A 20220-nucleotide genomic window follows, 5' to 3' on the forward strand; every position below is an offset into this window, starting at 1 on the left:
AAGCAAGTTACATTCAGCAGCAAATTAAGAAATATTTTAGTTATACAGAAAATAAATACAAAGCATCTAGCAAAACAGCGACAATAAATCGCAACTAGAAAAGCAAGCAAAAATGAGTGGTCAGTGACAAAACACACATGCGTAAAAACATGACATGCATAAAAAAAAAAAAATATATAAAAAATCCCACGCACATTAGCAGCAGCACTAGTACGCAGAAGCAGGATTAATGGAGACGTCATGGCGACCCCACCACGAATCCAGCCATCATATAGCCCAGTGACAATTGAGGTAGGCGCTGCTTGGGAGGAAGAGACGCAAAGCAAAACAGTAGCGTTGTCAGACATAGACATATGGACATGTCTATGTTGTCAGACACCCCAGGCCAATTCCTACAGGAAATGCAGAACAGTTACAGCAACAAACTAACGGCGCAGGGATCAGCTATACACGTCAATTAGCTTAAACAATACAAATAATAATAATAATTCAAAACTAAAGGTTACTGGAAGCCAGTGCAGAGCAGCTAAAACTGGACTAATGTGCTCTCTCCTCTTGGTTATCGTTAATAGCCGAGCTGCAGATGAACACTAGACTATCCGATTCAGGCGAGTGAGCCAGGAAACGGTACGACAGCCGGGAACGAGTACCCGACCAAACTAGAATTAGCCACAGACGAACTGGTGGACTTGAGTAAGCAGCAGCAGGTACCGTGACTGTTCGTCAGCACACGCAGAGATAGACGCATGCACAGATGGCACCTTGTTGCCCATTTATAGGGGCTGAACAGACTAATAGAGTGGCAATTATCTACGTGTGAAATAGACAGGGCGGGGAGAAGTAAACAAGCGGTGCCGTGACGTAAAAGTACCCCTTAGGATAGACATATATAGACGCTAACCCTATATATTTCTATGCCCCTTAGTGCTACACTTACGTTTAACAGAATGACAGTTCTGATATAAAGACAAGGGACTAGATAGCCTACTAGCTGGCAAGCTTGCTAATTATCTCAATACCACGACACGCCCCCTCAAAGCGAAGCAAGCGTTTCGTTTCGCTGGCATGTATCCATACGTAAGAGAGGCTGACTAATTATGTTATACGAAAATATGTACCTATAACCATTAACAACCATTTCCATACAAATATGGATAGTAGACGTGGTTATGGTCTCGCCTAAATGTGTTAAAACATTTTATTCCTAAAGGACTTTTTTTTTAAACATTTTACCGCACATATTTTATGAATTATTCATAAGTGGGCGTGTGCGTATACATTGTCGAATCTGGGACAGTGGTACAAGTCCACGCAACGACCCATCTGGTATGTGTGTGTATTTTGGGCTCAGGTTAGAAGTTGCGATATCTTAACGTTATGTATATGAAATGTGATGAACATAAACATTTTCATAATCCTAAAAGAGATACATGCATGCAACAAGTACCTCCGTTGCATTGGACAGTCGTGTTTTAGTTTTAGCACAAACTTTACTAACTTACCAGTAGCTGTTTTGCTAGCTTAGTTAGCCAAGACTTAGCTGGGTTTAGCTTAGGTTACAGTATTTGGCTAAACCCAGTAGCTAGCTAGCTAACTAACTAGCTTATTGCTACTTGTCTTAACCAGGTAGAAAGCCTGTTAATGGGACAGAAATTGCACTGACTTTTTTTTATCAATGCATTTAATTCATACCGACTATTAATATCTTCCATGTCAGATTATAGGAATGGCGGCGACAGAGTCAAGTCTATGTCCGAGTCCAATAGCAGTGGCAGATACTGTTGTACCTGCCTGTATGTTTGCTCCAGACCGGGGCAGCGATGATGACCCATCTGGGGGGGACTGTTACGAGGACGGAGAGGCTCACAATGGCGAGTCCGAGGGTCATTTAGACCTAACTAGCAAGGTAGGCCTGTGCCTCTCATATGTTGACGTTGACCCTCAAAGCTCTGTAATTGTACATGTAACGTTTATGCTTCAGATCTATTATTAATCTCACTGCAATACGGGCTGTTAATTGCAAAATACGACCAATGTGTTTGTTTATAGTAAAGTCTGGATACATGTACCTAGCATTAGCGAGCTAGCATAGCTGTCTAGCTAGCCGACTTATTCAATGAATGACACGTAGGTAGCCATGTCAACATATGGTAACAAAAAGTACCAGCTGGCCAGTATTTTGAAGCATGTCCATTACCATTTCATTGTGCTGCAATGGCATTTATCCCGCTCTTTTTCTAATCTTTTAATATTTGTGGATGTTTCGTTTACCATGCATACTTCCTTGTTTGTCCTGTCGAGTTTAAATGTCAGATTTGTGGCGCGCGCAAAGCAAGCTTCTGTGTGCCTCCTTTCGGAGTCATCTATGACTTCCCATCGTTACCACCGCCTTCAAATTTGGCACAATACGCTTTGGCCTAGAAGTGTACAACTTAACAGAACTGTCTTATTTGCTTATCCTTCTTCTCCAGATGGTTCTGGTCAGTCCAACAGGAGAACAATATGATGTGTTATTTCGGCAACTCAGGGAGAGGATGGACGAGGGCTGTGGGGAAACTATCTACGTGGTGGGAATGGGCTCAGGTTAGTTGTTATATGTGAACTGTTATGTGGGTGACCATAGATCAACACTTTTAGCAGCTCCGGTGTCATTATTTTACAGGCAGTGCTCACATGTATCTTATTGCCAGTGTTGTATGTTTTGAGCTTGGCAAGATTTTACAGCGTTGGTTACCTGATTGCTCTAGGTACTGACCTTATGGTATTATCACATGTGTAATAGAGTTACGGGTGAGGTTTTTCCCTAACTCTTGTGTACACCTGGGTGATATTTTGCTTTTATTAATCAAGGAGCTCATGTAATTTTTTAAAGGGGTAGTTGGAGTGTACAGCTCAAGAGTCAGACTGAGACTTGTGAAAAGCCGCTCATACCTCTTCACTGGAGCTTAGTGACCTTTGGCGATTTCCACTCTGTCTCCGAACACAGCACACACTCACAGCACTGACCCCAGTGTGGGGTTACCATGGTCATCGTAAAGATTCAAGACACACAGCTATTTCCTCCTGGGTAAGGGGGTAGTGGGTCTCAGGACTCAGGACTTGGAGGCTGAACTCCCAAAGAGACACTTGCTAAAATCTACCTTTTTTTTACTAGAAATATCTGGCCTAACTAGGTGAAAACGTAATAGAATTGTACTTCTTGGATTGTTTGTGTCTAATACGGATTTGAGCTCCCTCCGTAATCAATCAGTGAATGTCAGATCAATGTTTCAGTAAACAAAAAAAGTTGACTATTGACTATTAAAGGCTATGTTGTCAGCTGCCTCTCAGAATGTCAGTGTTTGTGGCATTTAGAATACCGCAGAGCTTTATGTGTGTTCATTCCCTCAAACTCACTTCTTACAACTGTGTTTGGCACCATTATGCTCTCCTTTGCATTGTGACGGTGTGTTTCATACACACTTTAAGCCTGCTGTTATTGTGTCTGCGGATTTTGCACTCATAAGCAGTACTCTCTCACCCCCCTGTCACCCCTCCTACTCTCAGCTGCCCCAGCTGTCAAAGGCAAAGGTCAAAGGTCAAAGGGGTCATGTTTTCTGTTTATGGCTCGTTTCATGTAGTAATTGACAATCCGTGGACTCTTTCTTCACATCTGAAAACAGTGTGAATGGACCAGACGCCTTTTGTTTTGTTTGGTGGGGGAGGTGTTTGCAGGTTATTTCATTGTTATTTTTGCGATGTGTCAGTATGCGCCGTTACAATACACAACAGCGTCACCCCTCCTAAATGATTAAATACGAACTTGATTTCATATACGTAGTTTCCAGTGGGTTTTTTTTATATGCACTTTTGCCCTGCATCAGTCTTCATGACAACGTGTTCAAGTCCCCAGCAGCAACACCCCACGAGTGTTACTTTCACTTGTCATTGTTGGGCTGCAAGAGATCCGCCTGTCTTACATCTGGTATGCACTTGATTATCACGCAGGAGAGATCCAGTGTGCAGTCCTCATTGTTATCATTGGTCCCCACAAACATGTTGAGGAACTGGTTGGACAAGTCATTCCTAAGAAGGTGCACTTATCTTCATGTCTCTGTGGCTAGGCAGTCGTTCCATTGATTGTCTGTACGTCCAAGTCAGATAATCATTGTGTGTGGACTAGGGCTAGGGGAAGTGATGGTTGCATTGATGCAGTGTAATGTTTATGTGAAAGACTCGCCATCGATGCTGAAAAATAAAATAATAGATTTTTTTAACCATCTGACAAATGACAGCATGATGCTTTTAAACAACCAATTCAAACCCATATCCCATTTATGTTATTGTAATGAGGAATAGCCTACACACTGTTTAACGTTACACATTCCTTTATGTTATTGTAATGAGGAATAGCCTACACAAGTGTTTGACGTTACACATTCCTTTGGGACTTGTGCTGCTAGCCAAGTAGAGTTAATGTGATTGATGTCACGGATTGCAATTTTTTTTCTGGTCGATTCCTGCTGATTCCGATTTTGGCAGATTCCTATTTTCTTTCTTTCTAAGACCTATAATTCACATCATACACAGGCATTTTTTACTTTTAACACGTGTGTGTGTGTGTGTGAGCAATATTACTTCATTTTGCCGTAATTTAAATTGTGGTGGGACCAGGCTCTTTGTGCGGGGAGGTAGTAATGAGGATCATGTTCTGTATTCTGCCATCATCTCTCTCTCTTTCTCTCTCTCTCTCTCTCTGCCCCTTCTGTCACTTAATCCCACTCTCTCCCCCACCCCTCTTTCTCTACCTGTCTGTACCCCAACCCCCCCCCTTTCCCCATCAATAACCTCCTGTCTGCACTCACCCTCCTCTCAGACGGTGCCGACTATGGGCTGAACGAGCAGGACATGGAGGCGTCGGTGGCCACGGTGCAGTCGCTGTGCGAGACGGTGGAGGCTGACATCATCCTGCTGCGCGAGCGGGCAGAGACGGGCGGCAACGTGCGCGACTACCTCATCCGTCGCCGCGTGGGGGACGCCGACTTCCTGGAGGTCAGGTGAGCAATGGCCAGAGAGGGGACGAGGGACCCCAAGAAGACACGATGCCTCACCATGATGTATGCCATGGTGTGGCCCAAAGTCAAGTAAACACATCACACATTACGCATAAGCAAAAAGCGAGCATTACCAAAAGCCAGAGGTTGGAGTAGTGTTGCAGTCACTTGGACATACAAAGTTGTCCCTGTTTCAGTGGTGTCAGGCCTCATGGATGAAGGGGTCCATGTTTGTATTACAGATGCACCGATCCACTTTTGTTCAGTTCCAATCCGATACCTGAATTTGAAATCTTCCAATACTGATACCAGAGCTCTTTAACTCTAATAATAGTTATTGTTATTGTTTTCATTATTCTCCTTGTCGTTGGTATTTTGGGTTACATGAGGCTTTAGCAAACCACATAGCTCTTCTTATTTAAAGAGCCAGAAAATACATTCAATTTAAATGTATTCCAAAGCAATTTATTTGAAGCGGTTTATTTTGAATCAAAATGTGTTTACCGTTCCTGGCCTTACTACCCCAATATTCTACTCCTACAAATAACCCTTCAACATGAACTTAGGAGGAGACCTTTATTTTGATCTCCTTGCGCGACGAAGTGCAGAATAAACAGTTGAATGCAACAGTATGCTTTAAGTTTTATGTCAAGTTTGAACACTATTTACAATTTCGTAACTGAATACAAGGGAGAATAACATAATGTGCAATTCGTTTATTTAACTGTCAAGGCGATAAAAGTTATAGTTATAGATAACTGGAACTGCTTAGTCATATATTGTGCCACATTAAATGTCAAGTATAGTTCATTATTTACTACTGTTCAATATTGTAAAAGTGCCACCGTGGAAGACTGCTGTGACTTAATGTTAAATTGTTGTTGATGCACACTTCATGGAACTTGTTATCGTGATTGTTTCAGCCATTTCATGTTGATTCAAACACTCACACACAGTAAAGACACAGCACAACCACACAAAGCACAAGAGGTCAGGCCTGACACCACAGAAACTAGTGATGCAACGATACGATTCTTGATCAGTGTCGCCGCCAATACTGACATTATTAAATGGATCAGGTATTGGTTAGATTTCACTGATCCACATCCGATACGGTTACTTAATCATTGTAAAACTGTAACTACCGTCATTATGTAAATCTTCATCTACAACCTCATTTTAACAAACCTAAAAGAATTGTTGTCTGAACGTCTCTACTAGCTACAATAGGTATCAAGATTTAAAATGTCCAAATCACAGATATGTCTTATTAGCTTGCTAGCAGACTCTGTTTTCATCTTCTCGATTCCCCAATTTACATGCTCACATAACAGGCAAAGCTCTAAACCCCCTCATAAAACAGTAGCCTACAGGCCAAAGAATGATGATACTTGACTATCAGTATTTTTCTCTGCATTTACCCATGATCAGCAAACATGTTGAATATGAATGTGAATAATAATGGAAATTACACTCAAATATCTCAACGTCATTGATCACAGCAGGTGGGAAAGATGAATCTCAAAACAGCTGGGAGTCTTTTTGCAGCAGGATAAAACCATAAGGACAACAGGAAGTTTTTTCAATTGCCATGAACATTTCTATGCCTGTTTATGGGAGTAGGGCCCCTCTCCTGTGTCCACTAGATGGCGCTGTCAGCTTAATCCAAATAGAGCAGTCAGTGGTCTTGCCATGTGTTGACTAATTGGAGAGAGAGCAGTTTGTTTGCCTAGACGTGTAGTAATAGTATAGTGTCACACAATTCCTGTTGTCACCTGTGATGAGTACCCCATGTGTTAACCCCCCTGTTCTAGCCAGTAAGTAGCGTGTTCCATTTTCGTTTCGTTTCCATTTTTTTTTTTTTTTAAATAAATTTAAACATTTTCAGCATTTATTAGATTGCGCCCCGAGTTATGCTATGAAGTGAATGTATGGATATAAGTAATGTCTGTATGCTATAAAACGGTTGAAACCCTTAGGGCACTCAGAGAGCCAAGTGTTACTGAGATGATAGTGTCTAATTGCTGCTGCAGAGTCTAGGTTTGCTTTTCCACTTAAGATTTACGGATTATACACCAAGTCTATGCCCTAACACGAGTCTGGGGCTTTAGTGATGGGTGAGACTTTCTAGATTTATATCACAGGTCCGTTTGCCCACGGACCAGCAGTTTGAACAGAGGCCACTCTCACTGAACAACAAAGAAATATATGTCACTGTAATCCCTTGGTAAAACCTCTACTGAAACCGGGTCATGACCTTTTTTTTCCTTCTCAGCCTGGTGGTATGTTCTTTTACAAAGATCCCCAAACGCATCAGATCCTGTTGGAAAGCCTTTGTTTTTAGTGACAGGTTCAAAATTTAACATTATGTTATTATATAATATGTCATGTTATCGTGTGAATAGCTCAGTTGGTCTTGGACCTTATTGGCAGTTATTGTAGTTCTGTGAGGGAGTACACATGCAGTGTAATGTTTACAGTTCTTCTTGGAAGCAGTGTGGTCTAGTCTGTTTTGATTTTAGCGAGCAGAAGAGGGCAGTAGCACCCCTTTTTTCACCAGTTTTTCACTCTTTTATTTCGCCCTCAGCCTGTCGCTACACTTTTCTTCTTCTTTTCAGTGTCCTCTGGCTTCTCAATCCAAGTCTTTTCTTTAGCTCCCACCTTGTGTGTGTGTCTGTGTGTGTTGTGTGTGTGTGTGTGTGTGTGTGTGTGTGTGTGTCTGTGTGTGTGTGTGTGGTGTGGTCATCTCGTATTTCTCTCTCTCATCTCTGTCACCTCTTCCCCCTGTCACAACCTATTCTCTGAAGTCTTCTGCTTTTCCTGGTCTCAGTGTCTCTGCCTTAAGATGTCAAGTTGTTGTATTCAGTTTCTGTCTCTTGGATCCTTTCTCTCTCTCTCTCTCTCGCGCTTTCTATCTGTCTGTCTGTGTATCAGTCTCCTGATTTACTGGCATTCTAAAATCAGACTTGTCATTGCGTATCCATCAAGACCGTACGTAAGTAGTATATGTGGTAGTAGGAAACCATCTAGACAGCAAAATCATCCTCGTAAAGACTGAGGGGTGGTACAGAATTATCCTCGTAAAGACTGAGGGGTGGTATAGAATCATCCTCGTAAAGACTCAGGGGTGGTATAGAATCACAGGTATAGATGAATGTGCCAGACTACCTGTAGAGTCCACATCACAGTGTACTTGACTGCTGAGTCTGTAGTGGCTCGTGTATGAGTAGCACAATGGGAATTCTGGTGTAAACCAATGATGGCCTTGTCTGGCCAGAGCAGATCCTGATTACTGTCCTCCTTTTGTACTGATTGGAGAATGCAAGCTACAGTCAGAACTTGAGACCATTGGTCTATCCTGGGGAGAGGTGAAGCAGACAGCCCAGGATAGAGAGAGATGGATGCTCAAAGTGAAGGCCCCTATGCTCTGTCCGAAACGAAGAGGGAGAAATGAAATGAATTGGTACTGATTCCGAACTCTCTCTGCCCTCCCAGGGTGGCGGTGGTGGGGAACGTAGACGCCGGGAAGAGCACGTTACTGGGCGTGCTCACCCACGGCGAGCTGGACAACGGCCGCGGCTTCGCCCGCCAGAAGCTCTTCCGCCACAAGCACGAGATGGAGAGTGGCCGCACGAGCAGCGTGGGCAACGACATCCTGGGCTTCGACCAGCATGGACAGGTGGGCATCTCTGGGGCAGGTGGGCGTCTTTTGGGACAGGTGGGCATCTCTGGGACAGGTGGGCATCTCTGGGACAGGTGGGCGTCTTTTGGGACAGGTGGGCATCTCTGGGGCAGGTGGGCGTCTTTTGGGACAGGTGGGCATCTCTGGGACAGGTGGGCATCTCTGGGACAGGTGGGCGTCTTTTGGGACAGGTGGGCATCTCTGGGACAGGTGGGCGTCTTTTGGGACAGGTGGGCATCTCTGGGGCAGGTGGGCATCTCTGGGACAGGTGGGCATCTCTCCAGCCTGACCAGGGCCCCATCGTGTCTCAGATGGCTGAATGCTTCCAACACAAGGTTCTTGTTTTGGTTCAATTTCAAATGTGCCTTGAAGCCGGTAGGCTATCGGAATGACCTGTTGATGGATTGCTTCCCCAGTCTATTTTATTGTAATACTGGCCCAAATTTGGCAGCGTTGCAATCAGACGCTGTTCTTGGCAGTGAATATGACTCTGTGATTATTTTCTGAGGGTATTTTGCAGTACCATAGTATACAGATTCATGTTTTCATCGTTTAGCAGCAGTGGAGGTTTGAGTTCAGCATTGCTGGGAAGGGGCCAACAGACACAAGGAACTAAAGGACGGAAAGCCAATGTGTCAGCCAAAATGCTGAAATAAAGACTCTTATCACTGTGGTGGGGAGAAATGTTGTAGGCATATTGTAGCTTAAGTGTTTTTGGTAACATTTCTTCATAAATGGTACTGCAAGCTATTCAAGAAAATGATGCTATTATATTCTAGCATCATGAAATTGAATTAATTACAGCAGTTTAAAACCAGTAGAGCATTAAGTACAGCTATCATTATCAATTATTTTGAGTTAAATCTGAAATGAATGGTTTGTTCATGTTCACTAATTAATTGAATAATGTCAGCTAAGAGGTCCTGGATGGAAAGCGACACCATTAGTCAACAAAGCATAAACCCGCACGATTCTCTGTGTTCACAGTGCCCGAATGAAGTGACATTGCACTGAACCACTCGCCATGCAGTACATGCCCTTATTTAAATCATGTTTGATAGACACGTGTCAAATGACCATGTAAATGGTCGGTTAAAACCCGAGGGATGTGGAGTCAGACGTCAGAGTCAGCCACAGGTCAAATGCTTTATCAGAAAAGTGCTGCAGTTTTGACAATCTGCACAGATGGACATCAGTCTTGTAAGCTTGATGGATCAGATGTAGTGCATTGGGCAGATGTTTTATTATGCATTGCCAGCTTCAGGGGGTCAGTCTGTTGGAGTTATTGGTTGAATTGCTTTGAATGAGATGCATAAATGAATAAATGAGTCTGACAAATAACTAGGCTATATATTATGCCACCTTCCCGTGCCTGTGTAGTTTGAGAGCTGGCTCAGCTGAATGACTGAATGTAGACGTCATTTAAAGGTGTGATTGCATGAGTTGTTGATTCTTACTAAATACTGATCTTTGAGATGATTTGCGAAAGTGTAATTCAAGTTCTGCTGGAATGCGTGTCTTCACTGTTTTAGTGGTTCTGAATGAAATCATTCTAGATCATTCTATCGGCTGGATTAATGCCTGTTGTGTAGATGTGTCCTCCTGGCGTACCTTTGTGCGATCGATCCCGTCTGAGCAGCACTTGCGTCACGCTATTAAAGTCACGGGTCTCAGAAGTGCTGCCTTTGTCTGCCCCCATCCCCCCCCCCCCCCCCTCTCCGTCTCTCCGCAGGTGGTAAACAAACCAGACAGCCACGGCGGCAGCCTGGACTGGACCAAGATCTGCGAGCGCTCCTCCAAGGTCATCACCTTCATCGACCTGGCGGGCCACGAGAAGTACCTGAAGACCACCGTGTTTGGCATGACCGGACACCTGCCAGACTTCTGTATGCTCATGGTGAGATGAGATGAGATGAGATGAGGGAGAGAGAGAGAGAGAGAGAGAGAGAGAGAGAGAGAGAGAGAGAGAGAAAGAGAGGGGGAGAAAGTGAGGGAGGTGAACAGAGATAGAGGAGGTAGGAATAAAGGGAGAAAGAAGGAGAGGAAGAGAGTAAAGCAGGGGGAGAAAAGGGAAGAAAGTCAGGGGGTAAAAGAGAGGAGGCAGATTAGTTGATAGAAATGTACAGTTTGTTTCTTAAGATTAGTGATAAGGCGTCACTATACTCAATTTCACTGTAGAAGTTTGAATGGAGGGGTTGGTGGTCCATACAGTAGTTTTTAAACACGATGACTTAAGTTAGCTTCTGCTCTTCTGTCTCCCACCTTGTATGGTTTGAGAACGCACAAAAAGTATTTTTTTATCGGGACATGCTTTCATTCAGGATGTGTAGGATCTTTTAGTTGCCATTATGTCTTGGCTTCTACTTGCTCACCACTTCATTTTGAAGAATGCTATCTTCCTTTCTCTTTATTAATGTACACCCACCCTTCCTCTCTCTCTCTCTCTCTCTCTCACTCTCTCTCCCCCACTTTCCCTCTCTAGGTTGGCAGTAATGCAGGAATTGTGGGAATGACGAAAGAGCATCTGGGCCTGGCTTTGGCATTAAATGTCCCTGTGTTTGTTGTGGTCACGAAAATAGACATGTGCCCCGCCAATATTTTACAAGGTGAGAGCTTACGGACGCGCGGCAGTTATTTGCAGATCAAATACCTCATTACGATTGACAACCACAGCCTTTTGAGTCTTTTGCCAGGATAAGATAAATCACTCGCAGTGCGCAGGAAACAAGTGTGTGTGTGTGTGTAATGTCTTGTTTTGTGTGCATTTCTTTTTTTAGAAACCCTGAAATTGCTGCAGAGGTTACTCAAGTCTCCGGGCTGCCGGAAAATCCCTGTGTTGGTGCAGAACAAAGATGACGTTATAGTCACCGCCTCCAACTTCAGCTCGGAGAGGTACGGCTGTCCCGATACGACTACGTATACTGTAACCATTTCACACACACGATCTTGATGTTAACAACTAACCATATTATAGAGTTAATCTTGAGGTGGTGTTAACAGTGACTTGGAAATGAGTGGACAAGGGCTGGTAATGTTGTACTGTCAAGCCTGTTTTTGTTAAACAAAGGAAGCTTTTTCGTTTTGTTGGGGACAGTTGAAGGCAGGTCACTTGTGTAAACTTGTGTGTAGAGATGACTAAAGAATAAATGAAAAGTTCCTCGGATCAGCAGGACAAGCAGCTAGCTCTGTTGAGGGGGGTTTCTGCACCGGCCAGTGGTCTTCAGTGAATGATCACTCGCTTTTTTTGGTGGGGGTGGGGGGGCGTTGGTTTGGCTTGGCTTGGTTTGGGCTGGCCCAGTTAATTACAGCTTAACACGCCAGAGCTCTCCAGACAGGCTTCCTCAAGAATATACAATCAGTGCCTTTTCTTTTCTGCTCCCTTTAATTCGGGTCGAGATGAGGATTCACAGCCAAACACTTTCTTTTCGCAGATTGGAAACTAAGATAATTTCTTTAAAATGCAACAGGGGCACGTAGGGAAAGGGGGTGGGGGTGGGGGTTGGGGGGGCGAAATGTGTCAAATATTATATAGTTCATATTGAATTTGACCCTATATTTTATAGTGGTGTGACATAAGAGGGCATAAAGTGACTAGTGAAAGGACACAACTACCAGACTCTTCCGAGCTCAAATTAGGGAGAGGAAGGGTGAAATGTTGAGCGCTGAAGATGCGGGAACGCGAGACAGCATAATGGGCGCCTTTTTAGAGGTAATAGCAGCCAAACCAGCTGCATACCTGAATGCCTAATTGAAGAGAAATGTTTGGGAAGAGACATGCAATCATGCTGTATTATGAACATATTTCATTTAGCCAGTGGAAAGTAATCAATCCCCCGTGCTGGAAAACGTGAAGTTGTGACCTTTGCGGGCTGAAATGCCAATCTTTATATATATATACAGTATGAAAATGGATTTAGTGGTGTTAAACTTGGATGTTTCTGGAATTGGAAGCAGTCCGACTTATCGTGAGGACCTGTGTGTGTGTGTGTGTGTGTGTGTGTGTGTGTGTGTGTGTGTGTGTGTGTGTGTGTGTGTGTCTCCATGTGCTGGCAGGATGTGCCCCATATTCCAGATCTCCAACGTGACCGGAGAGAACATGGAGCTGCTCAAGATGTTCCTCAACCTACTGTCGTCCAGAACGACGTTCCGGGACGACGAGCCGGCCGAGTTCCAGATCGATGATACCTACTCAGTACCGGTGAGAGACGCTGAAAACACCAACACACACACACACACACACACACACACACACACACACACACACACACACACACACACACACACACACACACACACCACTATGCTCTGATTCAGCATCTCTGGGTGTAGAATATATCTGCAGCCTTTTTTCAGACACGCTGAATCTCACTCACTGTTTTCACAGTGAGGATAAATGTCTCAGCCCTCCTATTTGACATGGGTCTCGTCCTGTTGTATAATTGTGTACATTTCTCAGTCCAGGAGAAATCGTCCATCTGTTGACTGTCCTCTTGAGTTAATTGTCTCCCACGGGGCGTTACTTCTTTTTGTCGCTCATAGCTCCTGCTTGTTCTGTGTGTGTGTCTTCTGGGTGTGGGCACAGTGAAGACTAGAGTTAGAATCTATCTCTGTGTGTTTCTCTATACCTCTACACGGTGTGACTTTGGTCACTCATAGAATCTGTGTGTGTGTGTGTGTGTGTGTGTGTGTGTGTGTATGTGTGTGTGGTGTGTGTGTGTGCGTCTGTGTGTGTGTGTGGTTGGTGTGTGTGTGTGTGTGCGTGCGTGCGTGCGTGCGTGTGTGTGTGTGTGTGGTGTGTGTCTGTGCGTGCGTGTCTGTGTGTGCGTGTGTGTGTGTGCGTGTGCGTGTGTGTGTGTGTGTGTGTGTGTCTCTCCCCTCAGGGTGTGGGCACAGTGGTGTCGGGCACTACGTTACGCGGGCTCATCCGGCTCAACGACACACTGCTGCTGGGGCCCGACCCCCTCGGCTCCTTCATCCCCATCGCCGTCAAGTCCATCCACCGCAAGCGCATGCCCGTCAAGGAGGTGCGCGGCGGCCAGACGGCCTCCTTCGCCCTCAAGAAGATCAAGCGCTCGTCCATCCGCAAGGGCATGGTCATGGTGTCGCCCCGCCTCAGCCCGCTGGCATGCTGGGAGTTTGAGGCCGAGATCCTGGTGCTGCACCACCCCACCACCATCTCGCCCCGCTACCAGGCCATGGGTGGGTGACACAAACCCCTGTGAACGGGAACACAGTTTATTTACACACGAGGTGGAGAAACTGATTTAAAACGTTCAAAAAAGGCGAAGGTGCTTTATGTACATGTATAGGACTAAACATAGAAAAACACAGAAGCTTAGTAAGTATTCTCCACTGAGGCTTGGTGTAGGTTCAGTTTTTTTTATACAGCCTAACAGGAGCATATGTAACCCACCCTTGACTTTTTAGACCTTTAGATGTTAGTCTGGTTGCTGCTGCTGCTGTTGCTAGGCTAAGAAATCTGCCCCATCACTGATGAGACTTGCCCACCCCTGCAGGATGGCTGAGAAACAGACTGTAATCTAAATGAGTCTGGCTGCAGACTTTCCCTTCCTCTCGTCGCTAAACAGCAACAGGCTTAAGTGTGTGAAATGTGTGAAATGTGTTTTAAGTGCAAATAATAAGAACTTGCATAGCACCTTTTTTTTTTCAGCATTTTGCACAAAGTGCTTTACAGTAGACGCAATCACATAGAAAAAGAGATATTTAAACGTTAGAATTTGAAATCACTTTTGACAGCGAACAGGAAAAAAAAATAATGACCAATAACAAACGCCCCCCTGGCCTGTCTCCGCTCCAGTTCACTGTGGCAGCATCAGGCAGACGGCCACCATCCTGACCATGAACAGAGACTGCCTGCGCACCGGGGACAAGGCCCTGGTCCACTTCCGCTTCATCAAGACCCCGGAGTACCTGCACGTGGAGCAGAGGCTGGTCTTCAGGGAGGGCCGCACCAAGGCCGTGGGCACCATCTCCAAGGTCAGTCAGGGCTCTCTAGGCTGCCAGAGGAGAGGGGGAAGGCACTCATGGCCCTGGATGGGCCAGGATAGGAGGATGAGGTTGTGCATCTGTCGCTATGGGCGGCTAGTTACTTGATGTCCACAAAAACATACGCATCAAGCATAAAAGTTTGCTTAGCCAAAGACATAGTTGACTATAGTGATATGTTAATGTAGTTTTTGTGGAATAATGTTTCCTAGTACTGTTTAACAATATCATCTTACATAGAATGTCATGGCCACAAAGCAGTTTTTTGTGTAGAGTGTGTAGAGTGTAGTGTAGAGATTACTGTGGCAAATCTTGAAAGGGGTTATGGTGATAAAAAAAAACATCTGCTGTGTTTATTTTTTGACGCTCTCGGGCTCTCTTTTCAGTCCTCTACTTTTTTGTTTGTTTGTTTGTTTATTTTTGTTGATGTTTTCTCCAGTTGCTTCAGTCGGCAAATAACATGACGTCCCACTCCAAGCCCCAGCTATTGAAAATGCAGTCCAGCAAGAAGACGTTCCTGCGCGAAGACGGAACGACAGTGTCAAACGAGGAAGCGGGGTTACTAGAGGACGGCCAAAGCTCAGCACAGCAACAGGTAACAACAATAGCAACGGCAACAAACAAACCAGGAAGTCAGGACAAAGCTAGGTGGAGGGCAGGAAATAAGTAAATACGAAGACATCATGGGCGTATTTGAAATACACAGGTACCCAAATCAACTTACATGGTCACAGACTATATGTGTAGACAGTGTGCATTTATTGGACACAACTAGCCTGATCATTTTCAAATGTAGTATTCTCATATAGTATTTATGGGATACTGTGTCTGCACCCTTCAGGAGATTTCTGAATGGATGTGGTGACTGTGAATCATCAAGTAACAAAGGCAAACAAAAAGTACACTTTAAAAAAACGATGCTTTTTAAGGGCACAGTTCTCCCTCTGGAGCTGTACTTTAGATCTGTGCAATGCATGTATGTCTCTGTATTTCTTCCTTCTAATCTCTTTATATGAACCTGTTATATCAATCTGTTCACTGTTGTTTCTATCTCCCGTCACTCCATCTTTTGTGTCTACTGTTTGTGTCGTCTTCGTTCTCGCCCTTTTCACCAACATTTCTTTTTCCCCTGTCGCCTTTCCACATGTCCCTAAATCCCATCCATTCTGTTCTGTCATTGGTCCATTCTGTTCTGTCATTGGTCCATTCTGTTCTGTGATTGGTCCATTCCCTCCTTCTGCTCCCCTCCTTCCTCCTGTTCCCCTTCTCCCCTGTTTGTACTGCTTGTCACGTTAGCCGCTAGGAGAGGAGGATTTGCAAAGTAGAGACGGCAACAAAGAGAACAAGGTAAAGAGTGATTCCCCTGCAGAATAACAAGATGGATGCCCGGCGTGTTGCCCTCACTAAAGACAACATCTGTGATGTTTTGAACGGTCTAAACTCACCTTGTAACCATAATTCCCAGCATGAGGAAACTTGTAACCAAACGTGGTAGTTTTGGTAGACCCTTAATCTAACATTGAAATGTGTGTAGGAGGGATCTGCAACCTTTTTCCATGGGTTGGGTTTTCAGTTTGAACTTAAACTTCACATTTACATGACAGCACATTAGACCTAGTTTGATCCAGTCAGTCGTAAGTCATCACAATCTGTAAGATTGGTTTGTCAGTATTGCCCGAATTATCCAGCAGATTGTCAGTCATGGTAAGGAATTGGTTACCATTCACTTCCATCGTGTTATAAAGCTATAAGAGTTGACTTGACTTAAGCATGACTTGAGCATGAGTACTTAATTAAGAATTTCATTTTTAGGCAAACGTTCATTTGGACCAGTCCTAGAAACCTCGCTAACAAGGAATTTAAATAGGCTTTCTCTGAAATAAATAAAATAAGATAAAATGATTCATGAAATAGTCATAATTGTCAAAGGCCAATCAGTTTACATTGGACCCGGTCACCAGCGGTGCATGGCCTTAAATAAAGAAGTCTGGCCGACTGGCTAAATGTTGTTTTTGGGTCAGCTAGTTTGGGCAAAACGTCTGATCCTCAGCCCTGGCAATGCGTCACCACTGAGGGAGGGAGGGGGAGAAAGAGAGAGGGAGAGAGAGACAGAGAGGGGGAAGGAGGGAGAGGGAGAGAGGGAGAGGGAGAGAGGGAGAGGGAGAGAGGGAGAGGGAGGGGTCCCAGGGCTGGTGTGATCACTGAATGAGATGAGCAGTGGCAGCGTTTCATCAAAATATTCAGAGGATTGGCTTCCTGCTGGGCTTCTGATGGGTAGATTTCTCTCTCTCTCTCTCTCTCTCTCTCTCTCTCTCTCTCTCTCTCTCGCTGTTGATTGTATGTGTCGTCATGTGACCTTAACCAAGTGTTTTCTCCCGATGCTGCCTGCTGTAAGAGTTCTCTCTTTCTCATTACTGTAAGGACTGAGAACTGTCTTGGTGTAGCAAAGGTGTGAGTGCAACCATTGGAGAGGCCCCCCGAGCATGACTAATGGCGCCAGCGAGGGGTGACGGGGTCGGGTCACGTCCCGTCTGCTGTGCCAAGGCCACGCGCTCCTGACTGCTCTCCAATTGCATTACGCCGTCTCAAGTGTGGCTTAAAAGACACGGGATGAGAATCCATTCCAGCTTCAGAGCGAGTGCATGGGGAGCAGAGATCAATGCGGGGCTCACCAGGGATCATCTATACATTTGTCTGTTTCTCCCTCTAACCCTCTCTCTCTCTCTCTCTCTCTCTCTTTCTCTTTCTCGCTTTCTCCCCCCCCTCTCTCTCTCTCTCGCTTTCTCCCCCTCTCTCTCTCTCTCTCTGTCCTTCTCTCTGTCTCTCTCCTTCCCTGCAGCCAAAGCAGGGTGGCGGCGGGCGGCGGCGAGGTGGCCAGAGGCACAGAGGCAAAGGCCTGACCAGCTTGTTGGTGGCGCCCCCTGCTGCAGGAGCAGCAGGAAGCAGCTAAACAGCCCGACTGACATCTCCTCTGTTTCTCACCATCCCTCCTCCAACCAGGCCCCCCCCTGCTGTCTTATTTCTTGCACCCTGGACACTTCATCTTTTCATTTTTTTTTTTTTGGCGTTTAGGCAGAGCGATTTTGTACAGGACTGTTCCCTTGCAGTATTTTTCTTTTCTTTATGTTTTTAAATTTGTTACCACTCTCAAATAATTTCACCTTCCCATAACCACCGTATTTAACAACAAGCCACTCTCCTCTGTTTGTAGTTGTATATTGTTCTCCAGCATGTGCCGATTTCCCCACGGACCCAATTAGCAAGCCCCCAGCTAAATCCGTGTTTGCGTTGGGCTCATTTATTTTTCACAGTTCAATTTTGCCAGCAGTTCCTGTCGATATGGAACAGAAAAAAGAGAGGTTTTGTTTTTAAATTTTTGGTATGTTGGTCATGTCTTGTCTGCGAGAACTAGCCTGTGCCTAGAGTCTGTCTGCTGTGGAGATGGAGAGAATCTCTCTGGAGAGTTGGAGATGTGTAGCCTCTTACCATGTACTGTTTCATCCCCATGGAGGAAATTCAGTTCAGAACAAGCCTCGTTAGACTCCTGTTCTTGTTTTTGTTGTTGTTTGTTTTGTTGTTCTAACCCCAGCACAAACAATTATGTAGCAAATATATAGGATGTTTGCAGATTGACTGAGAACTGCTTTTATAAGACACGTCTGAAACTATACAATTTGGCCTCAACTTTTAAAGTCCACACCATTGAGGTTACTGTCAGTGGTCTGAAGGCATTAGTTGGTAGATGATCCATTCATACATTTCAATGTTCTCCACTTCTCTGTTTGGAACTGGATATTGATTTTACTAGATTTATTTAGTCCTGCAAAGATTTTAAAATTTTTTTGAAGCGAAGTATCTAAACATCTGGTCCCTAGATTTGAGCAGACAATTTCCTTTTAATGGAAAATGGACAGGTGTGCCTATTGTATGTCTTGATGGAAAGATTTAAAGTTTCAGTTTGAAAAAAAAAGAAAAAGAAATCCTACTGCTACTCATAAGACTCAAACCAGTCATCATTGTCCAGTTACAGCCATCCGTGGGTCAATATTCAGTTGAGTGTTTAGAATAAACATGCCATAGGTCTTTGAATGATGGCTTTCGGAAGTCGGAAGCTGGTTCAGCGGTGTGTTTGTGACTTATGCAGGTCTGCTCCGTTGCCAAGACGAGTCATATTGTGCCCAGCGTGCCCATTTTTCTTGCAACAATTCAGTTTCTCCTCCGTACTCCTGGGTCTAAATCCCAAAAGACAAAAAGCGAGGGTAAGGAGATTTTCTAGGTTCGGGCAATTCTTCCTCCTGCACGGCAGGGGACTTTAATACAGGGAATACAATCTAAGTTTGTGGAAGTGATGTTTTTTGCTTTCCTTTTGTTTTAGAATTAGCATTAAATACATTTTATGAGGCATTTTTTAGGTATTTGTGGTAGGGCAGACAACTGGGACTATGAATCCCCCCCCCCCCCCCCCCCCCAACCTAGGTGTGAAGCTGACCTGAATGTCTTGATGGTTTCAATGGCTTTATATAGTTCACAGGCTTTGATGAATACTTTAGTGGGTTTGACTTCAGTGTTGTCAGTTTCCATTGACAGGCCGAGATCTTCACAGAGATGTATCCACTCTTGAGCTTCCCGTGTGGATGTACTACATTGATGGGCTGTTGGTGGATCTAGAAAGTGAAATGAAGAAAGCTTTACAGAATTGAAGAAAAAGGATTAAGGATGAAGGAAGCCGATTAAGGATGGCAGTATTTGAAGGTTGCGTGTTCATCCCAAGGTATCTGATTAGCTCAAAATTCGGATAGCATTATTCCAGAAATGTTTTTGTGTCATCCACTTGAACCTAGGGAACCAGCTTTATAAGCTGAACAAGCTTGGGGGGGTAATGGATTGCACCAAGTAAACGTCCAAGAGGTGGAAAAAGTTCTTACGAGGTTTCTTTTTTGTTATATTATCACTATGGTCCTCAGGATTTGCCAGACTTGTATGTTGCATAAATTGGTTGGATTTTGCAAGTTTTATTTTTTAATGATGGGTTTTTATTATGGGAAGCCAAAAAGCAGGATCCTTTGATAATCATTTCCCCTTTTTTAGGTTTTACAGCATGGACTCTTTTTGGATTAAGAAGTAGTCATTATATGTTTGTTAAAAAGAGCTATTTAACATTGGCGAAAAAAGTTTTGTGTTGTACATGCTTTTAATTAAAAAATAAGAAATGATATTCTATATGTTGTGGACCCTTATTCACTAATAATTATCAGTGTTATGATTTTTAGTAACATGAATGGTAGTTGGTTAACGCTTAAGAGGTTCTGATTCTTACAAGTGTAAGGATTTTCAGGTTTGTCTTCTTCTTTCGCAAGCTTTGATATGTCCTTGTTTATTAGTGCAAGATCTGCAAGCTTTGTTTTGTCCTTAATCTAGTACTGCGAAGGCTCTTAATGTTTCTTGTGATGCGCCGTTCCGATCTGTCATACGGTCATCTCACGGTTGAGGAAGTTAACC

General features: G+C 44.2%; 1 protein-coding gene across 4 annotated transcripts; it reads left to right on the forward strand.

The window, feature by feature from the left end:
- The first annotated feature begins 271 nt into the window (after positions 1 to 271).
- LOC105900261 (GTP-binding protein 1-like) lies at positions 272 to 17741 on the forward strand. 4 transcript variants are annotated; one of them, XM_031561910.2, is made up of 14 exons: positions 272 to 291; positions 1718 to 1906; positions 2472 to 2583; positions 4856 to 5036; positions 8529 to 8712; positions 10448 to 10612; positions 11198 to 11321; positions 11493 to 11607; positions 12769 to 12913; positions 13596 to 13914; positions 14534 to 14712; positions 15161 to 15316; positions 16018 to 16068; positions 17561 to 17741. In XM_031561910.2, exons 2-14 carry the CDS (start codon positions 1727 to 1729, stop codon positions 17669 to 17671), a joined length of 2022 nt encoding a protein of 673 aa, XP_031417770.1. In that variant the 5' UTR covers positions 272 to 291; positions 1718 to 1726; the 3' UTR covers positions 17672 to 17741. The 4 variants fall into 4 exon arrangements, with proteins under 4 accessions (XP_031417770.1, XP_031417769.1, XP_031417772.1 ...); XM_031561909.2 differs by lacking the exon at positions 272 to 291 and adding an exon at positions 1241 to 1326 and having other exon boundaries at positions 17561 to 17740; XM_031561912.2 differs by lacking the exon at positions 272 to 291 and adding an exon at positions 1292 to 1351 and having other exon boundaries at positions 17561 to 17740.
- The last annotated feature ends 2479 nt before the right edge of the window (positions 17742 to 20220 follow it).

This window comes from Clupea harengus, chromosome 24 (assembly GCF_900700415.2).
Source record: "Clupea harengus chromosome 24, Ch_v2.0.2, whole genome shotgun sequence".
NCBI classification, from domain to species: Eukaryota; Metazoa; Chordata; class Actinopteri; order Clupeiformes; family Clupeidae; genus Clupea; species Clupea harengus.